The following is a 26,244-nucleotide window of genomic DNA, read 5'->3' as shown; positions in this document are numbered from 1 at the left end:
TGGGAATTATTAAGAAAACTGTTCTAAACATTTGTGTGCATGTGAAAGCAGTGAAGTGTCATGTGCCAGTGTCCTTGGTATTGGTCAGCACACAGACAGACTGCCTCTGAACCCAGACAGGCAGTTGCAGTACCAAGCTTATTTTCCTATACTTTGGAAGCACTTAATTTATCCTTTTAAAGCATCACATTGAGAGAGCCAGGAAGGTCACACTTTGAGAGTCAAGAGTAATTTTATTATAGACCCAAGCCCATGAGAATACATTCAACAACCACCTGCAAACACTTCAGATGTGCCATTAGTTACATTGTACACTTTAACATACATGATTACCGCTGATGATATTTAAAAAAAGTTACGGATTGCAGCTTCCACTTCCACTGCACAGTTTACAAGTTCATAAAAACCTGCATGGGTTACAGTAAGTTATTAAAGAATTACTGTAATGGTAAATAAAATAAAATAATAAAAATGCACTTACAATGCAGCTGTGGCAACATTGCAGGCCCTACAATTATTGTACTAAAATAATAAATATAACATAAAACATAAATATAAATGGGGGAGGGGGGGGGGTTATAAATAGCATATTCTGCAAAACAGAAAAAATACATACATAGATCTGTGACCTGGGGTTATCTGTCTGAAGGTCCAGCATTCAGTGTTGAATCCTGGGTCTCTGAGCTTGGTGATGCATTGTGGAGCACACAATGGTGTTGAATGATGAACCATAGTCAGTGAACAACATTCTCACATACTGTATGTGTTCCTTACTGTGTGTCTAAAGAAAAATGAATAACCACACTAAGACAGGTTTGTACTTCTGTACAATAAAAAATTGTTTTTTTTGTTTTACAACTAATTACTTCTGTTTAACTTCACAAAGCAGAGCACTAAGCTGCACTTTCATCAATGACATCTCACAGATCCAAGCTCTTTCATAAGAACATAACACATTACGCCACTGTCCTTTAAAGTGCCAATACTGTGCACAGTTCATGTCTTTATTGTTATCAGGCCGTTCGTCATAAGGCACTCCAGTAGTCCAGTACCTGCAGAGTAAACATCATGTATTCAAACATATTGGATCCACTCAGTCACGTACAGTGACTTTGATAGATTGCCAATAGGAAAACTGTAGAAAAACACCTCACCCTGTTGTCGATGTACCATCCACCCATATCCAATTTCCCTCGGTCTTGTTCAGACCAATCCATGATTCTCCACTCCAACTTGAATCCAATCCTCTGATGAATTCCTGACCATTTATCAACGATTGAACCACAATTAAATTTTTTAATACATTCAGGTTTTTACTATAGTCATGGAACTACATTACATGCATCTATAATGATGGACACCTGGATGTACACACACACACACACACACACACACACACACACACACACACACACACACACACACACACACAGATAGACTAACCTGTTCTTCTTTACTGTTGATGATCACCAGATCTGCTCCTGACTTCAGACATTGCTCTCTGCTTTCCTCCCAGGTTCTCTTTTCAGTAGATCTGTAATAACAGCTGCATCCAAACTTCTTCCATTCACTGGGACACGACTTGATTGAACACAATAGGGCTGGGAAAGAAAGATTGTAGGTTTTCTACACCTACTGCATGTTACAATCTACAGACAGAACTTAATCTTATAAACATAAGTAACCCTGAACGATTAAAAAACAATGGTAATTGATTGAATCCAGAGTCTCTGTGTGCAGATGTTACAGCTTGTCCTTTTAAAGCCTCACTATGTAACCTTTTGTTTAATGAATAAAATGTAAATTTGTTCCAATCTGTATGGTAAAGTATGTTAATACAATATAACTTATACAATTGGGGTGGTTGTATTTTGTCTCCCTGCTCTTCTATAGAGCACCGAAGTCCTGACGTCACTCGTTCATCCCCAGGTTTGCGGAAGTAATTTCTCTATGGAGAATAACATTGGGTCATCTTAGAATCGTCTCATATAAGAATTGTGGTCCAAAAATAAACACTGCGTGTCGGCGTTATTGTCAGGGAGGAGGTTCTGTATCGTTTATGATAGTCAGTCACTTATATTTGATACAGTCTGTTTCTGGCGAAAATGTAACTAATTCGGCGGAAGTAACATTAGCGTTTTCTCACCGTCAGTTGATGCTTCATATCAATAAGAGTCAACCCGCCGGGGTCATGTGTTTATTTTTGGAACACAGTTCTTATTTGACGCGATATTAAATACGTGTATGGGATTCAGAACAGGGGTGGAAAACTGCGAACCAGGTAGACAAACAAAGGATGTGTAAATGACGTCAGACTTCGGCGGTCTATTGAGGCATTTAGATGGTGTCAAAGGTCATGTCTCACCTAGACACAGGATCTGACACAACATTTTACCTGATGGTGAAGATTCAATTTATCCCCTGAGCAAGGCTCAATAAAAATAAAAAAAAAGTTTTCCATTATGGTTCTATGACAGTTGTGTCTTAACACTACATCCATGACAATTCAAATGTAAATTATTTAAACAAAGGTTTGCAACCTTTCTCACCTGATGTCTCACTCTTAAGCTGGTTTAATTCACTTTCTAATTGTTTTATCTTCAGGGCCTGGTTGTCATATAGGGTCAGGTTCTTGCAGTTGGGCTGTAGCGGATCGTTGGCTGAATTACCTGCAAAGGACCAACAGGTGACGATAAACACAAACCTGTGTGCAAAAGGAGCTCTGAGAAGAAAACATTGTTCCTGATCAGGTGTGTTATGAGAATAGGTGTAGGGGAACCCACATACTATCATGAGTGTCATTTTATTGTTGTTACATGCATTTGATCTTTGACCATCTGATACTCACAGTCCATGGCCCTGTCTACGGTTCTCACTGTGAATATAGCAAACATCAGCGTAAGAATCACTGCACACGCTCTGACGATGTTCATCTGGATGGTGAGTTCTCTCTGGAGGTTGAGGTCTCTCTGGAGGTTGAGTTCTCTCTGGAGGATGAGTTCTCTCTGGACAACTGGAGGATAATAGTACAATAGAGTTCAACTTTAGTATGATCAGCTTCAATGTTTCTTTTCAAAGAACACAGAGTGAATAGTAGCCTAAATAGTTTCGTTATTTTGGGCACTCAGAACCTCTTCATCTTCAATTTCTGCAGAAACATTATGTCTGATGTACAATTAATGTAGTTGAACACGTCTTCACCGTTCAACATGTAATTGTGACATTATCATCATGAGGTGACCTGATAGGCGAGTGGTTAGGGTGCATGAATACCACATGGGCTGTAATGCCTGTCATGGAGTCCCCGGCTCTATTCTCCTGGCCGACGGAACCTTTTGCTGCATGCCACTCCCATACTCTCTCTCTCTCTCTCTGTGTTTCCTGTCTCTCTACACTGTACCCTGTGAACAACTTAACTGATTGGTAGATTAAAAAAAAAAACTACCAGCCTGACAGATTTATTTCCAGACAAAAATGATAAATAGAATTTGTGTTTATTGCCTTGTGGTCAATATTACTAATAACTATAAAACATTGATATGCTATGTTCAATTATTGAACTAAACAAATAAGGAATATTAGTGTAAACAAACACTACCAGCTGCTCTGATGTGATAATTGACCACCCTCAAATATGAAAATGCTTTTTTGTAGCCTACATTACTGTTAAACATTAATGTTAAAACCCCTTATCTAGACTATTATATTTGTAAATCTTTAAACATGGATAACGTTTAGTATCATGTGCTGATAAGAGCGCCACAATTAGACTTACTTATTAACAATCATAACATTGTGAAATCATCAACCTGGCAAGATTGCATGATGTACATACATTATAAAGTGCATTTGGTCTGCAAAGCTACAGCCAAACAGAATTACGGACATCACAAAGAGCTCAGTGGAAACGAGGCGCTTGCATCCCCTATTGAACCAATACGGGACATGATTTATTCCTTATTTTCTTAAATGTCCCATACAGATCTGTCACACACATATCAACACTGAATGTAACAATAATGTACAAAATAAAACACAAAATAGTATGGCAAGCAAATTTGTCATAGGACACGGGTAATGCCTTTGTCTCTGTACCAAGTCCTGCCTGTGCCAGACTGCCCTGTGCTCTCCCCGGTTGCCCTAATGTCTCCCCCCCCCGATACTCCACCACATCCACAACTGAAGTACAAATGCATGCAAAATGCAATTGTTTGTTTTTCGCTTTGGTACAAAAATCAAATCATGGTTATTTAATTTTGGATTCAAAAATCTCATCATGATTTCAGTGTGTGGGGATCTCGTTTTAAATAAGCCATTGTGCTTTTATGAGCGATCCAGTTTAGAGGACCTATTATTGTGAATTGTACTTCCATGTACTGTATCAGAGAAAAATTATTTACTCTGAACATAAAGCAAACTGCAAAGTATGTTGGCAAATGTTTTCTGTGTCGCATAGCTCATGGTGGCTTGTGTCAGACATCAGACAGATAGCATGCTGGAGAGCATCACTCCCTTAACACCAGAACCCAGTTGTCTTCATACTCCAAGCATCTTCCGAGACCGATACGATACTGTTCTGATCGATTAGATTTCAAATTTTGTTCCATTTATTTACTGTACTAGTGCTTGCTACCTACCCTATACATCTTGGCGAAGGAGGGGGGCGGAGGCTCATAATAATAATAATTATAATAATAATTATAATAATAATTCTGATAATAATTATAATAATAATTATAATAAGGGTAATAATAATGATAATAATAATAATAGGGGTAATAATAATAATAATAATAATAATAATAATAATAATATAGTCCACACTCCTTCATAAATATAGTGCCCATGTGGAGAACAGCTCATAAGAACATGTTCGACCAATCTGGAAAGGTGCATTCTTCAATACTAATACATTAGCAGTCAAATTATTTATTATAATAGTATATATTTTTTATCAGATTCAAATAGTTTAGATTGCTGTGTGTACTATCTGAGCAACTAAAGAGCAGATGACACTGAGTGGAATCGCTCAATTACTTATATTCCTCAGACTTCTCCAGAGGTGGACTTGTTTAATTCATTTTATATTGTCAACTGTAGCCTACAGCAGTGTTTTTTTACGGATCTAGCAGTGATTATCAAACATTGTAATTTAAATAAGGACCCCCCAGTTTGACATGCATTAGGCTACGGACTCCCATTTAATGGCATTTCTATCTCTGGGACCCCAATTCATATTGTAAAATCAATGTTAATTTAACTCTGAGAGTGTACAAATGGAACCAAATGGACCCGTTAGGGTCCATTTGGTAAACTCTCAGAGTTACAGACCCATAAGGGTCCATTTGGTTCCTATAAATGAACCTTGAACCCCTGGGGGTCCCCGGACCCCACTTTAAGAACCAATGGCCTACAGTATTTTGTACAGTACATTTGCTTATATTATACAGTAACCAATATACTGTAGGTAGCTAGACCATTCATTCATTTTATTTTGTTTCGAACATGGTAGTGTATCACAGTACAATACAATTCCTATCATAGGATAATACTTCATTTAATCTAATAAATACACCCATGGGCAAAAAGGATCAGGAAGAAGAATAAATTCTCATTAATACCTGAGCCCTATTCAACTTAAAAATATATACTTGATGATCGCCGCATACAACCATGCGCTTGCACTAAAATGCAAATTTAAACAAAAACAAAACAAACAAAACCAAAAAGGTGCAACAAATGAACAATGAAACAATTACAAATAATATTCCATCCATTCCTTCAGATTTTGGGCTGAATGTTAAGATAGGGTTATTTATTTAGCCGTTTTAAATTGTATTGTCATCGTATCAATCTATCCAGGACCATCCATAAGGATGGACCAAGGACCCCATTAGCTAGAGAGGTAAAGCTGGTTATTTTGCATATTAAACTAGGATGGATGACCAATCTTCTGTTTTATTTATTTTTATTCTCCACATTGAAGGTGGAAACACAATAATCAATAACACATGTTTGGCCTTCATCATTAAAAACGTTAAAAAATAAACCGTCTTTCTTTTAATAAAAGTTGGAAAAATAAGGACTTTATTTCCAAATTCCTTTACACACCAGAGTGGTTGGTTAGTCTCTGTAATTTATCACCTAAATAGAAAATCTACTTGATGACATTGCCGGTTGGTGAGTGTTAATTTTGTTCCCTGACTGTAGGCTACTTATCAAATAAAGGCTCACAAAAGTCCCCAAAACAACTTGAAAATAAATAGAATATAAATGTGACACCACGAAATGAGAGGAGAAATAAAACATAAGGAGGACCAGGCTCTAACATTCATAATGTCTCTTTTGGTTCTCGTTCAACATGGTGGCGTGTCCCGTAACCATTGGTAACTACTACTTTAAACAATGAGTGACACGCTGCTGTGGTATTGATGTGAGAAGAGAGAAACACTTTAAGTGGGTTACTGTGTACCTTGATCCTGTGAGCCAGAGCCGTGGTCTCTCAGACTGTCTGCTCCTTCATTCTCTACGTTCTCCTCCTCTCCTCTCTCCTCCTGCCTCTCCCTCCTGACTCCTCCACCAGACCTCACACGTGTTGATGTGCCTGGCTTGTCAGAAGTATCTGTAGACATCTTAATGAACGACACAAACAAAGTGACTCAAGTTAATTAACCATGTGAACCCTAGTGTCCCTGTTCTGGGCCTGACGTAATAGGTGAACATTTGGCGAAATGAGCAGATCTACAAGCTCACATCATATTGCAATGTGAAACATTGTGAGCTTGTAGATAGGCTATTTACGCTATTTGACGTAAAATGAAGTATAGGATGTAAGTGGTTAGTAAAAGTATGTTAATAATGTACATATCAATATTATGCATTAAGTGATTACAATACAATACAATATATGTCTAAAGGTGTTTAAATGTTATCTTACTCACTTTGTCTGATATCTCTGTTGTCCTACATTGGGCTTCACTGTTGCAGAAAGGTCTCTGACACTGTCAAACCAAAGCAAGTAGTTTTAGACATACTTGCATGCAGGTGCATGCACACATGCACACATGCACACGCGCACACACACACACACACACACACACACACACACACACACACACACACACACACACACACACACACACACACACACACACACACACACACACACACACACACACACACACACACACACACACACACACACACACACACACACACACAGGGTAAACGTGGTGATGACGTGACAAACAGAGTTGTGGCTTTCAGATGTGTGAAATGCTGGGAGGGAAAACTCAACTGCTGTAGATGAAGCCTCAAACAAAGTAATTTCAAAGAGATTATAAAGTAAAAATAAGAATAAATCAAATGTAGTTGTGTTCATGATAGTGTCATGATATGGTATTGTTTATTTATAATAACAATAGCAATCAATGTATGATGTTAAATGATGTTACAAATAATAACATCATCATGGGTAGTTTGTGGTCAATAAAACCCTTTGTCTCAATGCAGGCAACAGAGTGAGTATAACACAGCTCCCCTCTTCCTGGCTGTCTGCTATTATATTTCCAGCGGTAAAAACATTGTATTGTAGTGAGCATATGTCACTTCAGTTATCATTGTAGATTAAATTCCATACAGTGTGTTAAATGTATGTCATTGTGTACCTGCACGGACAGTGGATTTTCTAGTCCAAGCTTTATTTAATAAATTACACAGGATCTGCTGTTTTACTGGATCATATACTGTAAGCGCCTCCAACAACAAAATACTGAACCCAAGCTCATAAGAATATATTCAACATCAGCTAACTTGAAAGTATGTATTGTGTACTCTTTCCATTCAAACTATAGAATAATGCTTTTGTGAAGAATTTCAGAGGGAAAAAAACAAAGAAACTAGAGGGTGTTAAAAATGATGTATAGGTTAATACATTCATGGTTGCAGACAAGACAACATGTGACTGTGTTTATAAAACCATTATATTTTCAAACTCATTCTGTATTCCCAATATGACACTGTCATGGGGTGATTAGACAAACCTGTACAACTTGTAATTCTAAACCTGACAGGAGGCAGATAGCACCAAGATATTCTGATGCCAGGGCCCTGCACAGACCTTTAGGAGGGCAGGTGGCAGGTGCCTAATGTTCAGCCCCATCCCCCTGATCCACCAACACCCCCCACCCCCCCCAAACACACACACTTGCTAATAAATGAATAATAAAATAAAATAAATAAGTTACAAATTGAATTAAAGAATGCAAAGAAAGAATAAGAAAATAGCTTATTCATTATTGGAGGACAGTAGTAAATTAAAACAATCCAGAGATGCTAAACATATAAACTAATAGAGCCAGTTAAGTCTACATATTTTTATATTAAACTTAGAAATATGGATGATAATGACTAATAGATAAACCCTAAGCTGGAACCTACTATAGCAAGTTCACACTTTTTGGGGGCGTGATGCAATTGCATGCTATAGTGGTTTTAGCCATGTCCTCAGAGCAGACTTCACACCTCTCACACCCACCCACACAAGGTTGAAATACTGAGAATCTGCTGCTGTGCTTTCTTAGAAGTGTTACACATTCATCATACTATGAAGACTCTCCCTTGTTTCTTGGTAAACCCCCCCCCCCCCCAAAAAAACACACACACACACACACACACACACACACACACACACACACACACACACACACACACACACACACACACACACACACACACACACACACACACACACACACACACACACACACACACACACACACACACTCTCTCTTAAGGTTTTCAGGAAAGAAGAAATAAAAAGTGTGCTGGAAGGGGTGTAGTAAAGGATCATATCCTGGAGATTAAGGAGGACCTGGCCTTTGATTGCCTTGTAGGTCATCACCAGTGTTCTGAATTGGATGCGGGCAGCAACCAGAAGCCAGTGAAAGGAACGCAGGATGGGGGGATTTTGGGAGGTTGGATATCCAGAAGTGCTGCGACATTCTGAATCAATTGTAAGGGGTTTGAGTGAGCATGGCAGCAGACCAGCATGGAGGGAGTTGTAATAGTCAAGCCTTTTGAATACTTAGAAAATCTCTATATAAATCTGAGGTATTATTATATTAGTATTGCAATGTTTGATTTAATGCTGTGGTGACCTTTGTAGTTGTAACGGCTAGAAAATGGAAGGCAACTAAATCCCTGAGTGAGTGATGTGGTAGTTTAGTGACATTACATACTCACAGTGCACGGCCAGGCCTATGAAGACCACAACCAGCAGCATTTAGACACAGCGTCCCCAGACACAGAGCAACGACTCCGAGAGGCCTTCTCATCGTTTTAGAGCTGTCCTGCAACTGAAAGTACAGCTACTAGATGTGCAGTAACTGAGAGAGAAAAAAACCTGTAAAGTTTGACTTTTACACATCCAAAGACATTATACTGAACTAACCAATATACACTTGTTTGCTTTCATGCTGCTGAGAATCCTGAATTCATTCTAAATAATATTTTACTGCTGCAGGAAAGACACAGCATACCTTTTCGACTTTGAAACAGAGAAATCCTCTTGCGAACAATTCACAAGACGGAAATGCGGGCACACAGACACACACACACACACACACACACACACACACACACACACACACACACACACACACACACACACACACACACACAGGAGTTGAACTAAGAGCTGGGCGAAAATCGTGATAAAATTAACGTTGATAGGATGATAAACGTCGGGCATTAATACTTGGTATGTTTTACCAAAACAACAAACAGTCACGTCGTCTTTTGCGTCTATTGTCGCTTAATATTATGGAAAGTGATCGAAAAGGACATAACGAGAGAGAAAACAGGATGTTGGCAGTTTTCTTTGGTAGCAACGGAACATTTGACAATGTTGTTGCACAATCTATGTTGACGACAGGGCACAGAGACTGCAGAATGGAAAGTTTGTTAACTAAAAAACCCGAGCAGTGTGTTTGAGTGCTGTGCCCACCTGACTGCCCGTTGTGGGTAGCGCGCTGGGGGGTTAAACCGTCTCTGGTAAGAAGGGGGGCAGTGTGGTTATCTGGAGGAGAGACACATGAGAACAGGAAACAAGAAAACACACAACATTACAGCCTTAACAAAGAATAATATGGCTGACTTCAAGCACATACTGCTTAGTCATCTTTTTTTTTTTTATGTTTTCTTTTGTTAATCTAACAGCATTTATTGTTTGTGGCGTTAAGTATTCTATACATCTGTTGCTAAAATAACAAACCAATTATTTAAAAGGATCACTATGGCAATCGGATTGAGCAGGGTGTGTCAAGCAGAGACCGTGTAAATATACACACGCACACACACACACACACACACACACACACACACAAAATGGCTTATATTTTTCCATAAATTCGGCCATACACCAACGTCAAAGTCACATTTATGAAGCGATCCTATACAGCCAATCCTAGCGTACATTTGGTCGGAGCTTTGATAAATCTGACGTCTGAAAACGAGCGTCATTTAAATAACACGCCTTTAAATATTCTCGAAACGCCCCGATTTTACGACATGAAGAACCAGAATACGACCAAACTAATCATGAAAAGCCAATAAGAAAGAGTTTCCCCCACTCGCCTCGCCACACGCACGCGCACACACACACACACACACACACACACACACACACACACACACACACACACACACACACACACACACACACACACACACACACACACACACACACACACACACACACACACACACACACACACACACACACACACACACACACACACACACACACACACACACACACACACACACAGCATCATTTGAATGATTTATATCAAGTGCCAGAGACAAATCTACATACACAATATCATAGTTCCCATTTTCTGGAAGATTTGTTGTTGAGAGCTTGAATTGTGTGATTATTCAAGGAATTATACCTATAAAGGTCAGAGACACACATTCTCACTCCCAACTCATCAAATACAAACTCAATACAAACTCATGGTCACATTCCTAGGCGTCACTTTCCGACACCACCGTTTCTCTCTCTACATCTTTACTTAGACGGAAGCGGCGCCCCAACCAGAGATGCTATATCAGCCACAACTGGGTCAGTCTATGGGGGAAAGCTGCCTGTTTCGTTTCCTCATGCAGTTCAGCCCAGTGAACAGAGGAACTGTCTTCAGCCAATCAAAATGTTGCATTTGCAACTGAACTGCCTGAACAGAGCTTTTTAGGAAGTGAGCTATGGTGCATTTGAGGCCAACTTAGTTCAGTGATATGATCTCATAGGCATTCTGTGCAGGCAATGCCTGCACACCCTGCAGGCAGGAACACACAAAACAACACGTTTGTGTAACAAGTGAAACTTGTAACTACTACTACTAGGATACTAATAAAAAATCCAAATTAATTGACTCAATATACATAATTATATTATACTACATGGGTGTTTAAACGTGATGCTGTGGTTATTTGTATATCGTACTACTAAGGGTGTGTAGATGATGATGTTGTGGGATTTCTATAGAAGTGGATTGCGTCACCAATGGGCCAGTGTCAAAATACACCAGTGACTAGAGGTCATTGGTGACGCCTGGTCATGTGACCAAGCTGCCATATTTGATGAGTTCCAAGTGAGAATGTGTTACCAGTGACACAGGGACCCTAGTGGTCAGACTTTGTACTCACAGTACATTAACAATGGGTCCCTGGTAGGTAGTAAAGGTCTCCTGGTCACTGGCCCCATCTGACACTGACTGTAAATACAGGCCTAAGGAAAAACAAAACACTTGTTTAGAGCCGTGAAGAATATGTGAAAATACAATACAGGCTATGAATGTTTCTCAAACTCTCTAAAAACAATGATTTTGAAATACTGAACATACATTAGGTTATTTTATTCTACATAACGTGTCCTGATGTGACCTTTGCTTTGATGTGTGCACTGAGCTGAGAGCAGCACCTCCATCTGTTTACACTTTGAGATAAAAGAGAGAAATGGATAACTGACATCCATGTTCCATAACAGCAGTGTGTTGAGAGAGGATGCTGTGTTGTGTTGTGTTGCGTTGTCATCCTCTCTCAACACATTGATGTTGTGAAGCATGGATGTCAGTTTATCCAAGTCATATAGCTAGATAAATGTGTGCTTGAGACACAGCTTCACATTTTATCAACACTCACACAAACACTAATCCTTCAAATTACACTCATAAGTGTGTAGCCTACACCATTGTAATTTGTATCTAATAAAACATGAAATGACTTTTTTTCTAACAATGAATGTGCCCCAGTGATCAAGCCTGTGTTGTGTAAGTTAGCACATAACATAAGATTGTTGTGTTGTTGTTAAATGTTCAAGTCTTTCAGTTGACTGGGGAACACAATCTGTTCTGTCTTCACATTTGTCCAAGAGGATGATTTGTCAAGGGGGCATGACATCTGTCATTTGATATTTTGGCCTGTAGCGTTCATTACAAATGGAAATGAAACCTGTTGGATCAGACTGTTGCAACATCTCAGAGACCACAGTCCTGACTCTGTTTATGTTGCTAAGGAAGCACTGAGCAGAAGCTAATACATCGATTTTAAAATACATATTTAGTGTAAATGTCCTGTTCATCGGTCCTGTGTCACTGTGTGTTGGGGTTTATCTTACAATAATCACTGAACATGATCCTGTATACATATAATAATCAATGTAAAAACATCATTGAAGAGTTCAAACACAATTTGGAACTCACACGATTTAATTCCATCAAATGTTGCACACGTAACAAAATCACTCACAGAAAAGTGTTTCTGCCCTAAAAAGAAAGAAAAACATTAAAACATTTCGGGGGGAAATGTCACAGCAGGTTCATCAAAGTCCAACATAACATAACACACCAAATATTATAATATTTTAAGGCAGGGGTCTTCAACGTTTTTCAGGCCCAAGGACCCCTTAGCTGAGAGAGAGATGAAGCAGGGACCCCCCACTACATATTGGATTCATGTTAAATGTGTGTTTTCAGACATTTAACCACTTCAACCCTCAATACTTTGTAAACTTGACCTTTGGCACAGTACTTGGTCTGCTCTTTTTTCCCTCTACATCAAACCTCTTGTGTCACAGACGCGTTGTGAGCTTATAGATCTGCTATTTTCCCCCCAGAATATGGATGCAAGGATTCAAGTGGTTTATGTAAAATTACAAAAATAAAGACCCTATCGCACAAATAGTTGAAAACCATTAAATCATCTCTATAGTTACTGAGAAATATCCACTTGAAGCTTGTTAGCATTTTGTTTCAATGCTAGTGGAAATGAATGGGTTCAGCTAGCCAGTAGATAGTGTCAGGTTTGTCTGCTGTGTCAGTCATTCTGTATAGTTATTTAAAGATATGATGCATGTGGCAGCCGGGTATGGTCTAGGGGCCATCTGTGAGCGGGGGAGGCAGGGTGTCTGCAGCAGCTCAGGTAATGATGTGACAGGGTCAGGTTATACTGTATATATGGGGCGGCAGTGGCTCAGGGGTAGAGTGGCCGGGTAGAGTGAACTGGAAAACCGCAAGGTTCACAGTTCGATCCCGGGCTGGGGGGTTCCCCCAGAGTTAGCGTCGAAGTGTCCTTGAGCAAGACGCTGAACCCCTAATTGCTCCCGATGAGCATCTTGTTGCCTTGCATGGTTTCCTCCGCCATCGGTGTATGAATGTGTGTGTGAATGGGTGAATGTAATGCACTATGTAAAGCGCTTTGGATAAAAGCGCTATATAAAACCATTTACCATTTTACATACTATTTATTGTGTGTTCTAGCCGTGTCTGTCTGTTGTACTGAGGCTGAGGTTCTGGATCAGAGCGCAGTAGCAGAGAGCTTTGGCTTCCTATTTAACCTGCACACTGACACAATGACCACTGAAAGGTCTTTAAGTCCACAGCAATGTGGTGTGGATGGACAGAAGAGCTGAAGGCCGTGTGTGCCTGTTACCTCTGCTATCTGAAGAGCTAGTAGAGCCTATACCAGCAGGCTTCACTGCGCCCTCTCCTGGTTCAGAAGGGGTACTGCAGCATACTACATACTGGTACGTATGCAAGGGAGTAGGCCTACACACCAAGCTCTGATGGACATGGACTGTATGCAGACCATGATCCACCAGCACTTGGTTTGTCCACACCCCATTTAAGGAGATGGCATCTGCTTCTCTGGTTACCATGGTGATGGAGAAAGATGACGGACCCTGGCCCAGTGTGTTGTGATGACTAGGGTTGGGATCCTTTAGGAATTTAACGATTCCGCTTCCATAACGATTCCCTCGCAACGGTCCCATTCCTTAACGGTTCCTATAGGGGGTTCCAAATGGACCCTTACAGGTCTGTAACTCTGAGAGTGTACAAATAGAACACTCTCAGGATCCATTTACGGGTCCATTTGGTTCCATTTGTACCCTCTCAGAGTTATGGTGGTCCTTAAAACGTTTGCTATACAATTAAAATACTAGTGGTTCTCAGACGTGAAGTCCACATACCAGCTCTGACAGGGTGATAAAACAGGTTCCGGAAAAGTGTGTCTAAATCTCAGATTGACCTACTTATTGTAGATGAATTATACGTATGTTTTCCAAAGCACAACAGTGTTCTGCTGTCACCTACGAGAGTCACGTGACCATAAAGGACATTTATGCAGGATCTATTTCCTAAAGAAGAATGTATGTAACAGGACTTCTGGGATATTAAAAGCACTGTCATGCGTTTTCAGAAGTTTGATGCATGTGACAAGAGCCTTTGGAACATTACGGTGTCTGACTTTATTTTGTTCCCTTTGCAGGTTGGTGGAACAGGTTGTTTAATGTGCCTGAACAGGTTGGACACGTTCTGATAGGGTCTGATGTCAACATTACATGTATTAGAAAGAGCTGTACCTGTGATCTCCAGACTGCACACATCCTGGTAGGTAGAACGTACCTTGGTCTTCACACTTACACTTTACAAGCCTACAGGAGAGAGAGAGAGATATTCAGACTCACTGTAACAGGTACAACGTATTGTATATGGGTGAACTTGCAATTTACAATTTAGTCATTTAGCAGACGCTCTTAATCCAGAGTGATTTACAGTAAGCAAGGAAAACACGAGGTAATGCATCAAAATGCATAGACATAGTAATCTAGGATCAAAGGTACCTATCATCAGTCTAAACAGTATAATATCAATAAATCTATAATATGTACATTGAAACTATACACACTATAGTTATGTCTACATAATGCTATCTAAATGACATTGTATCCTTTGCATAAGCTCTATTCCTGTGAAAGTCTGATGCTGAATTCACACCAGCATAGTGTACTCTGTACTTCTCCTCCCTGCCTGTGAGCTCTCCTGCCGGGTACAGCTGCTGGCTTTGAGATGCTCGGAGCAGCAGAACTCTCACTGCAAGACAACAATAGGTTGCATCACGACCCCGTTGTTGGCTTGTAGATCAGTTCTCCATTCAACACAGAGGACTTTCCTGTGCAGGTGCTGTAACTCTTAATATGTTCATGTGTGCATGTGGCTTTGGAGTTCCTCATGCAAAACAAGTGTATTGTTTAGTTTTTTTTTCATTAGTGCAGTACATGTGTGAACTGAACCCAACTCCTTGTACCAAAATGGTTCAGTATGAATATGTGAACAGTTACTAGGGCTGTCACCATTACACATTTAAGTTGACGAATAACTGTCACTCAAATAATTGCGATTAACAATTTAATAGTGTGTTCAAGCATTGAATATTGGAACATATGAAGCCTTTTAGGCTTTGTAATAAAATAATTGCACAGGGCAGATTATGACAAATAACTGAAATATAAAAATTAATTATTGACATATTTAATAATTTTATACAGGTAAAAATAGCAAAAATAGCAGATCTACAAGCTTACAACGCGTCACAAAGTGACGCGTTGTAAGCTTGTAGATCTGCTATTTCTGCTAGATTATGTAATAATTATGTATTAGACGATGATGTAATAATTGTGACAGGCCTAACCGTTACACCTCCTAGTTGAATGTATTACATGTAGTGTTGCTGTAGTATGTTCCATGTAGCTGATTCACCTCATGAGAGCTATAGCATGCTCAGCACCTACAACAAGGCCCTCAACAACCAAGCTCCCCGCTACCTCTCTGACCTCCTTCACCGCCACGCCCCCTCCCGCTCCCTCAGGTCTGGTGATGCCAGCCTCCTGGTGGTCCCCAAGACAAAGCACTGAACCTGGGGGGTGACAGGGCCTTCTCAGCAGCAGCCCCTCTCAGCTCACATCAAAGCTGCCCCCCCCATCCGCTCGTTTGAAAGCACCCTCAAAACCCATGGGTTCCATAAGTTGTACAGATGTGTGTAGTGACAGATGTCCTCACACCTCTCCTCATCCATGTCTCTGTTCCAGTGGATGCACTGTGAGGTCAAACATGTGAGAGGCATGCAGATGTCTGCAGGACTGGAGCTGGTGACAACATGTACGTCATGTGACTCTAGTCTAGTGAACCCTCATGCACAAAGTATCATTTGTCCTTCATCCTAAATCTGAATCTACTTTTCCAAAACACACCAGTGTTCTGCTGTCACCTACCAGGGTCACATGACCATAAAGGAGAACGCTTAGTTTGATCATCCACACATGTGTGCCCAAACGTTCCAAATGTTTAATTTACAGAAGGAGATGACAGACTAGTCTAGTAACCATGTTGATACCTACAATAATATTCATCTTTAGTCTAGTAACCATGTAGATACCTATACAATACCTACAATAAGGTTCATCTTTAGTCTAGTAACCATGTTGATACCTATACAATACCTACAATAAGGTTCATCTTTAGTCTAGTAACCATGTAGATACCTATACAATAAGGTTCATCTTTAGTTTGCACTCCTCATGTTGCTGCACTACGATTAATAAGCTGCTCTTGTGATTTAGTTGAACATAAAGTGTAAAGCTTTGTTGAGCTGGAAATGTTGAATGTCAGACAGAATCTAAGAATCTCATAATCTAAACAGACAACGATGCTACGCTGTTTTCATGCGTCATATTTATACAGGAGACGTTTCCTGAAGAGAAATGCATGTAACAGGACTTCTAGGATATTAAAAGCACCGTCATTTTTGTTTTAAGAAGTTTGCTGAATGTGACAAGAGCCTTTGGAAATTAAATTACCTTGTTTGATTTTTCATTTTCAATTCACAGGTTGGTGGACTGGGTTGGTTTGGTTGTTTAATGTGCATAAAAACGGGTTGGGAGGGTTCAGTTCTGATAGACCCTCATGTTGAGTTAGGCGGTCTGACCCGTGCATCACTAACGTATGTAATGTTGTATTAGAAAGAGCAGAGAGGGTAGATCTGTACCCGTGATCTCCAGACTGCACACATCCTGGTAGGTAGAACGTACCTGGGTCTTCACATGTACACTATGAGCCTACAGGAGAGAGAGAGAGAGAGAGAGAGAGAGAGAGAGACCGAGAGAGAGAGTTTCAGACTCACTATCAGATACTAAATGTAAATTCATTTCCTACTTTATCATTCTACAGTGTCACACAAAAGTAGTAAAAATAGCCGATCTACAAGCTAAAACACATTGTGATCTGCTATTTGTGCTAATTTTGAATTCTGAAAGTAACAGTCATGGACATATGAGGTTTCCACCCGACAGTGACGATATGTGAAATGAATCAAGACTGAGTAACTGCATGACCTATTTCTAAACTAAGATGTACAGATCATCTACAAACAAGCTGCCAGAGATGAGCATGGAGTGTCTGTACTTCTCCTTCCTGCCTGTGAGCTCTCCTGCCGGGCACAGCTGCTGGCTTTGAGCCTCTCTGCACAGTGGAGCTCTCACTGCAAGACAACAATGTGTTGCATGGAGACACGTTGAGGGCTTGTAGATCAGTGTGGAACACCAGACGACTCATAGAGATCTGTTCTCCATTCAACACAGAAGACTTTCCTCTTTGTGCTTCCTTAATAAATAGACTTAATAGACTCCACTACATACTATCAGCCACTTGTATGATGATGCTGGTGTTAGAGAGCCACCTTGTGGTCAATTTGAGCAACAACATTTCTTCTTTGTATAGTCACTCAAACCATGCGTTCAGTTTTCTGTTTATTTGCTTCATAGGAAACCAAAGCTGATGTTTGTGAATTGAGTGGTAGTGGTGGTGTTCCAATAAAAGGACTGTGACCCTTGGACTTGTGGTTCTGATAGATCACCTGTGGTGGAATGTTTTTAGTGGACCTGGTTCATTAGTTTTAGTTAGGGTTAGAGTAGCATCAGTGAGACATTACTTCATTTCAACAATGGTGGAAACCATGGAAAGATTACGGCTCACTGAAAGCTCTACCCTTGATGTACTTTTGGAATATCACACATCACATTAAGAACAACATCTACATTTGAAGAGTAAACCTAACTTTTTTTTTAAACCTCAAAGTTTCCCATTGAGATGTATTGTAATGTGTTGTTGCCAAGAGAGCAACAACACAATAGTAAATCACAACACAACATGTAGTATTACACATTAATGTGATGTGAAACACATTATTCACTCCAATATTTCATGAATTAAACAATTAAAGAAAGGTTCATTTTAAATTGCCCAAAGAAAAACATGAAAATGTCATCATAAGACAAACTAGACGGGGTCTAATAATGGTGTGGCTGCATGTTGATCTGATCTTCATGTGTCCAGTCTATGACGCCAGTCATCTATGATGGATATATGACACATGACTCCATATTTGGGCATGGTTTCAGCCTAATCTGACAGCCAGTCACTTCCTCTTATAGACGGCTTGTCTCTGAGACTAGCTAGTTATGGTAGACAGTTAAACAGTTATAGGTAGCCTAAATGACATCATATAAACCTCATCTGTGCCAAAATGTGGAGAATCCAAGACCCTTTGACTTTCATCATTTGATTAAAAATATGACGATTAAAAAAAGTTAATGTTAAATATTTCAGAGTATAGAACATTATGTGAACAAAACTTAGCAGGTTCCATGTGAGCCTAGTGTCAGTGTGCACAAGACATGTGGTGTTGATCTGTCCAGCAGTTTGCCGGATTAGCTCTGGACAAGCAGACACACAGACAGACCCTCTTATAGACGACTAGCCTTTTTCAGAGCCATGCCATAAAATAGAAAGAAAGGGAGAAAAAAATCTATTATTCTGATCCACTCTTATTATAATAGGTTTAGCATCAGAAGAGGACTTTTAGACACAGGTATAGTGTATGTGTATGTGTGTGTGTGTGTGTGTGTGTGTGTGTGTGTGTGTGTGTGTGTGTGTGTGTGTGTGTGTGTGTGTGTGTGTGTGTGTGTGTGTGTGTGTGTGTGTGGGGGCCCATTACCTTCAGTGTGTGCATGGTGGCCCCTCAGAAGGCAGTGGGGGCCAGCAGTGTGGGGGGGAGGCCAGCCTGGGAGCCGACCAGGCTCTTACAGTTGATGAGGAAGTTGATGAGGGTGAAGGTGTGAGCTCCCTCCACATGCACTCAGGCTTGTGGTCCACACACACCCAGCTATGCTCTTTACCACTGGAGAGGAGAACGGCACGGCCAAGGACTTCTACACGCTCAACTAGTCACACATCACAGAGATTATGGAGGATTATGGAGGACAGAGACGTGGATTATGGACACAACATGGTCAAACGCTGGACTGGTGACATGGTTGGTGAAGGATACAGCTGAATGGAGATGCTGTCTGCTTTCTTTATCTTGTCCTGGATGTCCATCTCCTCCAGCCAGGAGAAACCGCTCTCCAGGTCATCTTCGTCAGCGCCGTCCTCTTCCTCATCTGCGGCGCAGTCTTCAACCTCTTTCTACTCAGAGAGCCTGGAAGATATGAGAAAAAGCGATTTTTTTTAACGATTTTTCAAAAATAGCAGATCTAGCTTGTAGATCTGCTATTTTTGAATAGTCAAAGAAATCTAAAATGACACAGACACGTTCCCGGTCTTAACGGGTTAATGATTGGACACACAACCATGCAGGGACTGAACTCAATACCTGAAGGTATTGCAGCAAGGTATAGTGAGACCCCCGTACCTTCAAGGCCTGATCCAACCCTACAACCCTTCCCGCCCTCTTAGATCAGCCAACACAGGAAAGCTGTATGAGCCTTCCCTAACACACCCTGGACAACGCTCCACACGTCCTAGACTCTTCTCCCTCCTGGCTCCTAAACTGTGGAATAAACTCGCCATTGCAGTCAGAACTGCAGACTCACTTCTAATATAATGTTCCGCAGTAATCTGAAGACTCACCTCTTCAGACTCCATCTCATCCCCTAGCTCCTCTCTCTACATGTACACCTTCTTCCTGCCTTTTATTTCAACTGATGCTCGCCACTGACCAAGTTCTGGCTATTATGCAGACATGCAGTATCTTGGTCACTTGTTCTCATGTTTTGGTTTCTGGGATTAGTTTTTCTCGACCACAAAATGTTCAGAATGTTATTTAGATAGCATGATGTTTAGACAGATGCTAGGTTTAGTCTTTTATCTGGTATCCTAGTTTCTTTGAGACACTACACTGTTCTCTCTGCACTCTATTTATGTGATTATTTCTATACTTTGTTTATTGACTAGCTGCGTTCATGCTTACTCTGTTTATCTCGATCTCACACTCATAAGTCACTCTGGAAAAGGAGATGACACATATCAAGGGGTTATCCTTCTAATAAAAGGTACTATATAAAAGCGTCTGCAAAATGCCTAAATTGTATTGTCATTGATGTCATTATTTCTGTGTCAGTGACCGACCGGGTGCTTTCTACAGTATAGAAGGGCAAAGCTAATAAAACCCCATTTAAATCTCAAATGTTTATAAGAACTAGATTTTAGGTAGGGTGGTACATTTACAGAATGTGTCAAACACTTATCTAGTCCGCCTAACACTAACTGTGTGGTACAGTGTCAGCAAGTTGACAGTCCAGACTAACATTTACCACCAGTCATGACAGACAGTATTGGTTCCAGATGGAGATGCCTTCCAAATGCACAAAGCACTATGAATGAATGTACCTTCTGCTGTCAAACACACACTTTCTAACAGAGTCCCTGGGAGGAACAATTACTTGTATTTAAAGGGATATTTCAGTTTCAAATAAAATAAACATTAAAAGAATACAAAATAAATAAATAAAAAAAGTTATGGAAAAATAATGTGTCTTCTAATCTGTGTGTGTGTGTGTGTGTGTGTGTGTGTGTGTGTGTGTGTGTGTGTGTGTGTGTGTGTGTGTGTGTGTGTGTGTGTGTGTGTGTGTGTGTGTGTGTGTGTGTGTGTGTGTGTGTGTGTACACTACGTGACCCACTTCGGGGGTCCTGACCTGTGGGTTGAGAAGCAGTGTGGTAGCAGTGTAACAGTGTTAATTATAAGTGTTATATAATTACGTGTGCTTAAGAGCTTCTACCTGACTTCATTCTCCATGGTTCATGTGTATAAGAATACATAGTGCATTAGTGGTCACAGCTCCTTTAAAAGGGATAGTTCACCCCAAAATGACTTTTTTTCTATCGATTAGTCACCCCATAGAGACTTGAATTCATGGATATTTTTTTGTTTTTGTCACATTCCTAAGCCAATAATTTGATGACCGTCAGCGGTCATCAAATTATTGGCTTAGGAATGAAGAAGAAAAGTCATTTTGGGGGTGAACTATCCCTTTAAGTCCCCTCCTTCTGTCACCCGTATAAATGTCCTGCCCCATGCACCTCCACCTCTTCCTTGTGTATTTTGTGTTGGAACGAGGTGGGTGTCTTTTGTTAACGCTCCTGTATAACAAAATAAGAATTGTGCTTGCAAATGATTTTATACAGTGTTTGTTTAGAGAGGAGTCCTTGCACTACAAAACTAACTAACCTGGAGATGTATTATATGTTATTTCTCGTCAGAATAAATGGAGATTGTCTCCAAAGACAGTCCTGGGTCCGTCTAATGCATTCAACACAACACAGAGATGAAGACGACAGCGGTTACAGCAGTACCTGTATGCTGTGGGGCCAGGGGCGGCCTTAGTGATCTGGGGGCCCGTTTCAAGAGCTAATATGTGGCCCCCTATGCACCCCCCCAGCACCAGAAAAAATAAAAATAAAAAAATAAAATAAAGTTTTTTTTACATATTTTATAAAATAATATATAATAAATAATATATATAATATAAAAAATATATATAATACATAATAATTATATATATAATATATATATATTATTATATATATTATATATTATTATATATAATAATAATATATTATAATAAATAATATAATATAAAATAATAATAATATTTGAAAAAATATATATAATAATAATATTTGAAAAAAAATCTTCTAACATTTTATTTAGAAAAAAAAAAACTTTTTTTTTTTTTTTTTTTTCTGGGGGCCCCCTGAGGTTCGGGCCCGTTTCAATTGAAACGGGTGAAACATAGGAAAGGCCGCCCCTGTGTGGGGCAGGGTGGTGTACTGGGCTCTGCACTGCTGCGTCAGACCTGCAGCCTCCTCCTGGGCTCTGGGCTGCTCTGCCCAGGAGAACGGCAGCTGGGAGGTGAACAGGACCCTCGTCTTCAGGCTCCAGTCGGCCGGGTACTCCTCACAGACAGGGGGCGCTATGGGGCCTGGGGCGCTGCCCTGGGGACTCTATGGGGAGAGAGACAAAATGAAGGTAAACAACAGGGTACATTAGTTACTAGACAGACAGACACTGATGAGAGATGGAGAGAGATTGGTGTTTATTGATGAAAAAAGCCGAAAAGAAGTGGGCCCTTCGTCCTTTAAACACATACAGTACATTGGCTATTTGAAAATAGCTGATCTACAAGCTCACAACACGTTGCGATAAGCAACTGCACTTTAAGAAACAAGAACAAAAAAACTGAACCACCAATATTTACAAGCTTATATTAAGCCAACATGGCAACACTGAACGTGCATGTATCGGGTTGCCAGGTTTTGCGAGAGAAACAAGCAACCAGGTCTATGAAAACAAGCCCAAATGAAGCGAGCCTTTCGCCCTCTAACCTAGTGCACGCTACGTGAAATGGACAGCTGTTGTTTCTAATGCTTCATCTGCAAATGCATTGTTCTTCATTTGTGGTTAGACAAGTGTATTAATTCACACACACACACACACACACACACACACACACACACACACACACACACACACACACACACACACATATATATATCATCAGGCATCAGGGACAAGGACTGACAGACACTCAACTTCTTGTTGCTAATACTTACAGAACGTGGACATTACTTGTTAGACAGTCTGGCTGTCTCTGCTGCACCAACATGTCACTAACTACACATTAATGAGTAAATAGTGACTGACTATTATAACCTTTGAATCTCTTACAGCCTTTTCTCTGAACAGTCTGATGGAGACTAACTTGTGTTGTCACTGTAGGCCTACGAGTTACTGCAGTGTAATAATCTAAATACCTGTAATGATGTGGAACCCAGTGGTTCTCATGGGGTCTTTGAGGTTCCAGGTTGTGGACGGACAGGAGGAGCGGCCACGGGGAGAAGAGCCGCACGCAGCCCGGGGACGAGTCTCTCTGCGCGGGGCTGCTGGAGGCTTCACTCCGGCCTCTTTTCCTCCTCATCCGCATGATGTCCGCCGGTCGCTTGAAGCTGGGAGAGTATCCGTCCTGTTGGGACATTCTGGACAACTGGTGACACGATGAGCTCCAAACAGCAACGACAACACGGTGGCTTTTCTTAATAGTTGATGTGGAGCTGATTTGTTTTCACTCTTCACAACTTTACACAGCTGGAAACATGTATCTATTTAGGCCACTAGGTGGCAGTATAATGTAAGCTAAAGGGACACAGTTGTATCTGTGCCATAGACCAGTGGTTCTCAACCTGTGGGTTGGAACCACCAGGGGTGTTTTAGTGGGGTTCCCAGATGACAGTGAAGTCGCAATTTAAGGACTTTTAATACCTATTTATACCTAAAACAAATTATTAAAAAAAAACAAAGCAAATAAATGAGACCATTACTGCATCAAAAGTAATCAACAAACTATACAAACTGGTCAAACATTGCATGGCCAAATTGTCATATAATATGAAGAGGCAAAACATTTGAAAATAGCCGATCTACAAACTCACATTGCCTGTCATGGCCTGAAAAGGTTGAGAACCACTACCATAGACTGTGTTCTGTCACTGAACCTCAACACCATAGGGCTTAAAGTATAACTAAGTTATGCAAAAAAGCTAAACAATTCCATTCCTTTTTAATGTCCTCATATTTGACTAATGGCTCTATAACTAGGACATCTGTTTTGATTCACCTTATGGATTAAATCATTACTTTGTACATTCTCCTTTCTACCTGATAAGGTGATGTTATTTCCTTCATGGTATATTGTCCACTTTCTCATGTATTATTATGTTTAGGCTACTTTCCCATAATAAATAACAGTTTTCTTTTAGATTTTGTACAAACTCTAAGAGCATCTACTGGACAACCAGTAAAACCTGCAGTGTTCATTTAACCATTTGTAAATCTGAGAGTATGCAAATGCCACCAAATGGACCTGTAATGTGTTCACACTCAGAGTTACATTAACACTGAGGATACTGTACAGACATCTAAAGGTCCAACTGGAAGCAGGGAATCTGCTTGGTTTAGTACAAAAGATCAGCAGGAGACCTGCCAGAGTCCAGCAGGAGTTTTCTTAGATGGACCTGAACTCACACTGACAGACTGTAACCTTCTGCCCAAACTACACATCCTCAGTCATTGTCCTCATCCACATCATTCATCTCTGGCTCAGGTTGTGACATTACTGTGTGCTCCACAAACACCCCAAAACAGGGGTCTTCAACGGGGTGTCCGGGACCCCTAGGGGGTCCTCAGAGTTACAACAGGGGGGCCGCCAAATCTTTGTGTGATAGGATCACTTATTTTTTTTACATTAACCACTTGAACCCTAGCATAACTATTCTGAGGAGAACTTTAGCCAAAAATAGCAGATCTACAAGCTCACAACGCCTCGCACTGCGAGGCGTTGTGAGCTTGTAGATCTGCTATTTTCGGCAAAGAGGTTTGTTTGGTGTAGATGGAACAAAGAGCAGACTAAGTGCAGAATGAGAGGTCAAGTTTACTAAGTATTGATGGTTTAAGTTAAATATCTGAGAATACACGTTAACATGAATCCAACATGATGGTGCTGTCAAACAAGTCTCTGAAGCCATCTATATATATATCATCTATGAAAAAGTTCAATCAGCAACACAGTTTTATAGTAGTGGGGGTCCCTGCTTCATCTCTCTCTCAGCTAGGGGGGCCGTTGGCATGAAAAACGTTGAAGGAAGACCCCTGTCCTAAAAGCTTTAAAGACAAGGTAACAGATCATTTGAAACGCTGGAAATTAAAATAATATGAATCCCACCCTGGCAAAGTCACTCAAGCTCCCTATAAACAAATACAGGGATACTAATATAAATATACATTTAATTTGACACTTAACATTAGAGAGGCTTCCAGACCATTGCAAGTATAGCTAGTTTTGAATGTGAGAAATTTAAAATGTACATTTATAGGCCAATAATAAGTACAGTCAGCCCTGGTCATGGAAGTGGGTTGACACACATGTTGAATTTTGCACTGATGTAGCCTAAGTAACATCAGAAAATACATTTTTGTCTTGAAAATCTATAAATTAAACAAGCTTCATCACAACCAAATAAAACACAGCTACTGTTTAACTAAATGCATTTGCTTCCATGGCCAGTGGGGGGCACTGTGTGCATTCTATAATGGCCTTGTTATTAGATGATGATACAGTGAAGTATGGAGTCATAAATACACACTTACACAGACAGTATCATTACAATAGTTTGACAATTACATGTAAAATCCTGAGTGTCAATTTAACAATCTGGTTACATTTGTACACTCTCAGAGTTGCAAATGGATAAATTAAAGGATTTCACTGTAACATGATTGGACCCTGATTCATTATGTGTTGATGTTGAGGTCAGTGAATAAATAACATTTACAACCAGAGGTGGGTAGAGTAGCCAGAAACTACATCTAACATGGATACTAAAAACAATGATAAGAATTATAATAGAATGTTTGTTTAGTTTTTTTATGGGCCCTAGTATTAGTAATATTAGTGATGTGATTTTTGTAAATTAAGATCAGTAGGAGACATGCCAGAGTCCAGCAGGAGTTTCTCAC

General features: G+C 40.2%; 1 protein-coding gene across 11 annotated transcripts; it reads right to left on the bottom strand.

Annotated features, from left to right (window-relative positions):
• Positions 1 to 213: 213 nt before the first annotated feature.
• On the bottom strand, positions 214 to 23,896 carry LOC308080427 (C-type lectin domain family 10 member A-like). Of its 11 annotated transcripts, XM_080422298.1 has the most exons (16): positions 23,487 to 23,896; positions 22,529 to 22,676; positions 19,390 to 19,872; positions 17,383 to 17,452; positions 14,921 to 14,992; positions 12,762 to 12,824; positions 11,707 to 11,788; positions 10,007 to 10,078; positions 9,244 to 9,356; positions 6,942 to 7,001; positions 6,473 to 6,632; positions 2,849 to 3,013; positions 2,550 to 2,669; positions 1,444 to 1,601; positions 1,155 to 1,258; positions 214 to 1,052 (listed from the first exon to the last, which is right to left on the bottom strand). In XM_080422298.1, exons 11-16 carry the CDS (start codon positions 6,630 to 6,632, stop codon positions 863 to 865), a joined length of 897 nt encoding a protein of 298 aa, XP_080278424.1. In that variant the 5' UTR covers positions 6,942 to 7,001; positions 9,244 to 9,356; positions 10,007 to 10,078; positions 11,707 to 11,788; positions 12,762 to 12,824; positions 14,921 to 14,992; positions 17,383 to 17,452; positions 19,390 to 19,872; positions 22,529 to 22,676; positions 23,487 to 23,896; the 3' UTR covers positions 214 to 862. The 11 variants fall into 11 exon arrangements, with proteins under 11 accessions (XP_080278424.1, XP_080278423.1, XP_080278426.1 ...); XM_080422297.1 differs by lacking the exons at positions 22,529 to 22,676; positions 23,487 to 23,896 and adding an exon at positions 9,540 to 9,567 and having other exon boundaries at positions 19,390 to 22,093; XM_080422300.1 differs by lacking the exons at positions 22,529 to 22,676; positions 23,487 to 23,896 and having other exon boundaries at positions 19,390 to 19,572; positions 19,723 to 22,093.
• Between the last annotated feature and the right edge of the window lie 2,348 nt (positions 23,897 to 26,244).

The sequence above is a fragment of the Gymnoscopelus braueri genome (assembly GCF_963280865.1).
Source record: "Gymnoscopelus braueri genome assembly, chromosome: 24".
In the NCBI taxonomy this organism is placed as follows: domain Eukaryota; kingdom Metazoa; phylum Chordata; class Actinopteri; order Myctophiformes; family Myctophidae; genus Gymnoscopelus; species Gymnoscopelus braueri.
Note: the sequence above shows the minus strand (reverse complement) of the source record. Positions and strands in the feature narration are given on the sequence as shown.

Coding starts and splice junctions, on each gene's coding strand:
- LOC308080427 (XM_080422298.1), bottom strand. CDS start 6,632: ATGTCTACAGATACTTCTGACAAGCCAGGCACATCAACACGTGTGAGG. Junction 2,670..2,848: donor CGTAGACAGGGCCATGGACT/GTGAGTATCAGA, acceptor GGTCCTTTGCAG/GTAATTCAGCCAACGATCCG. Junction 1,602..2,549: donor GCTTAAGAGTGAGACATCAG/GTGAGAAAGGTT, acceptor TTTCTTTCCCAG/CCCTATTGTGTTCAATCAAG.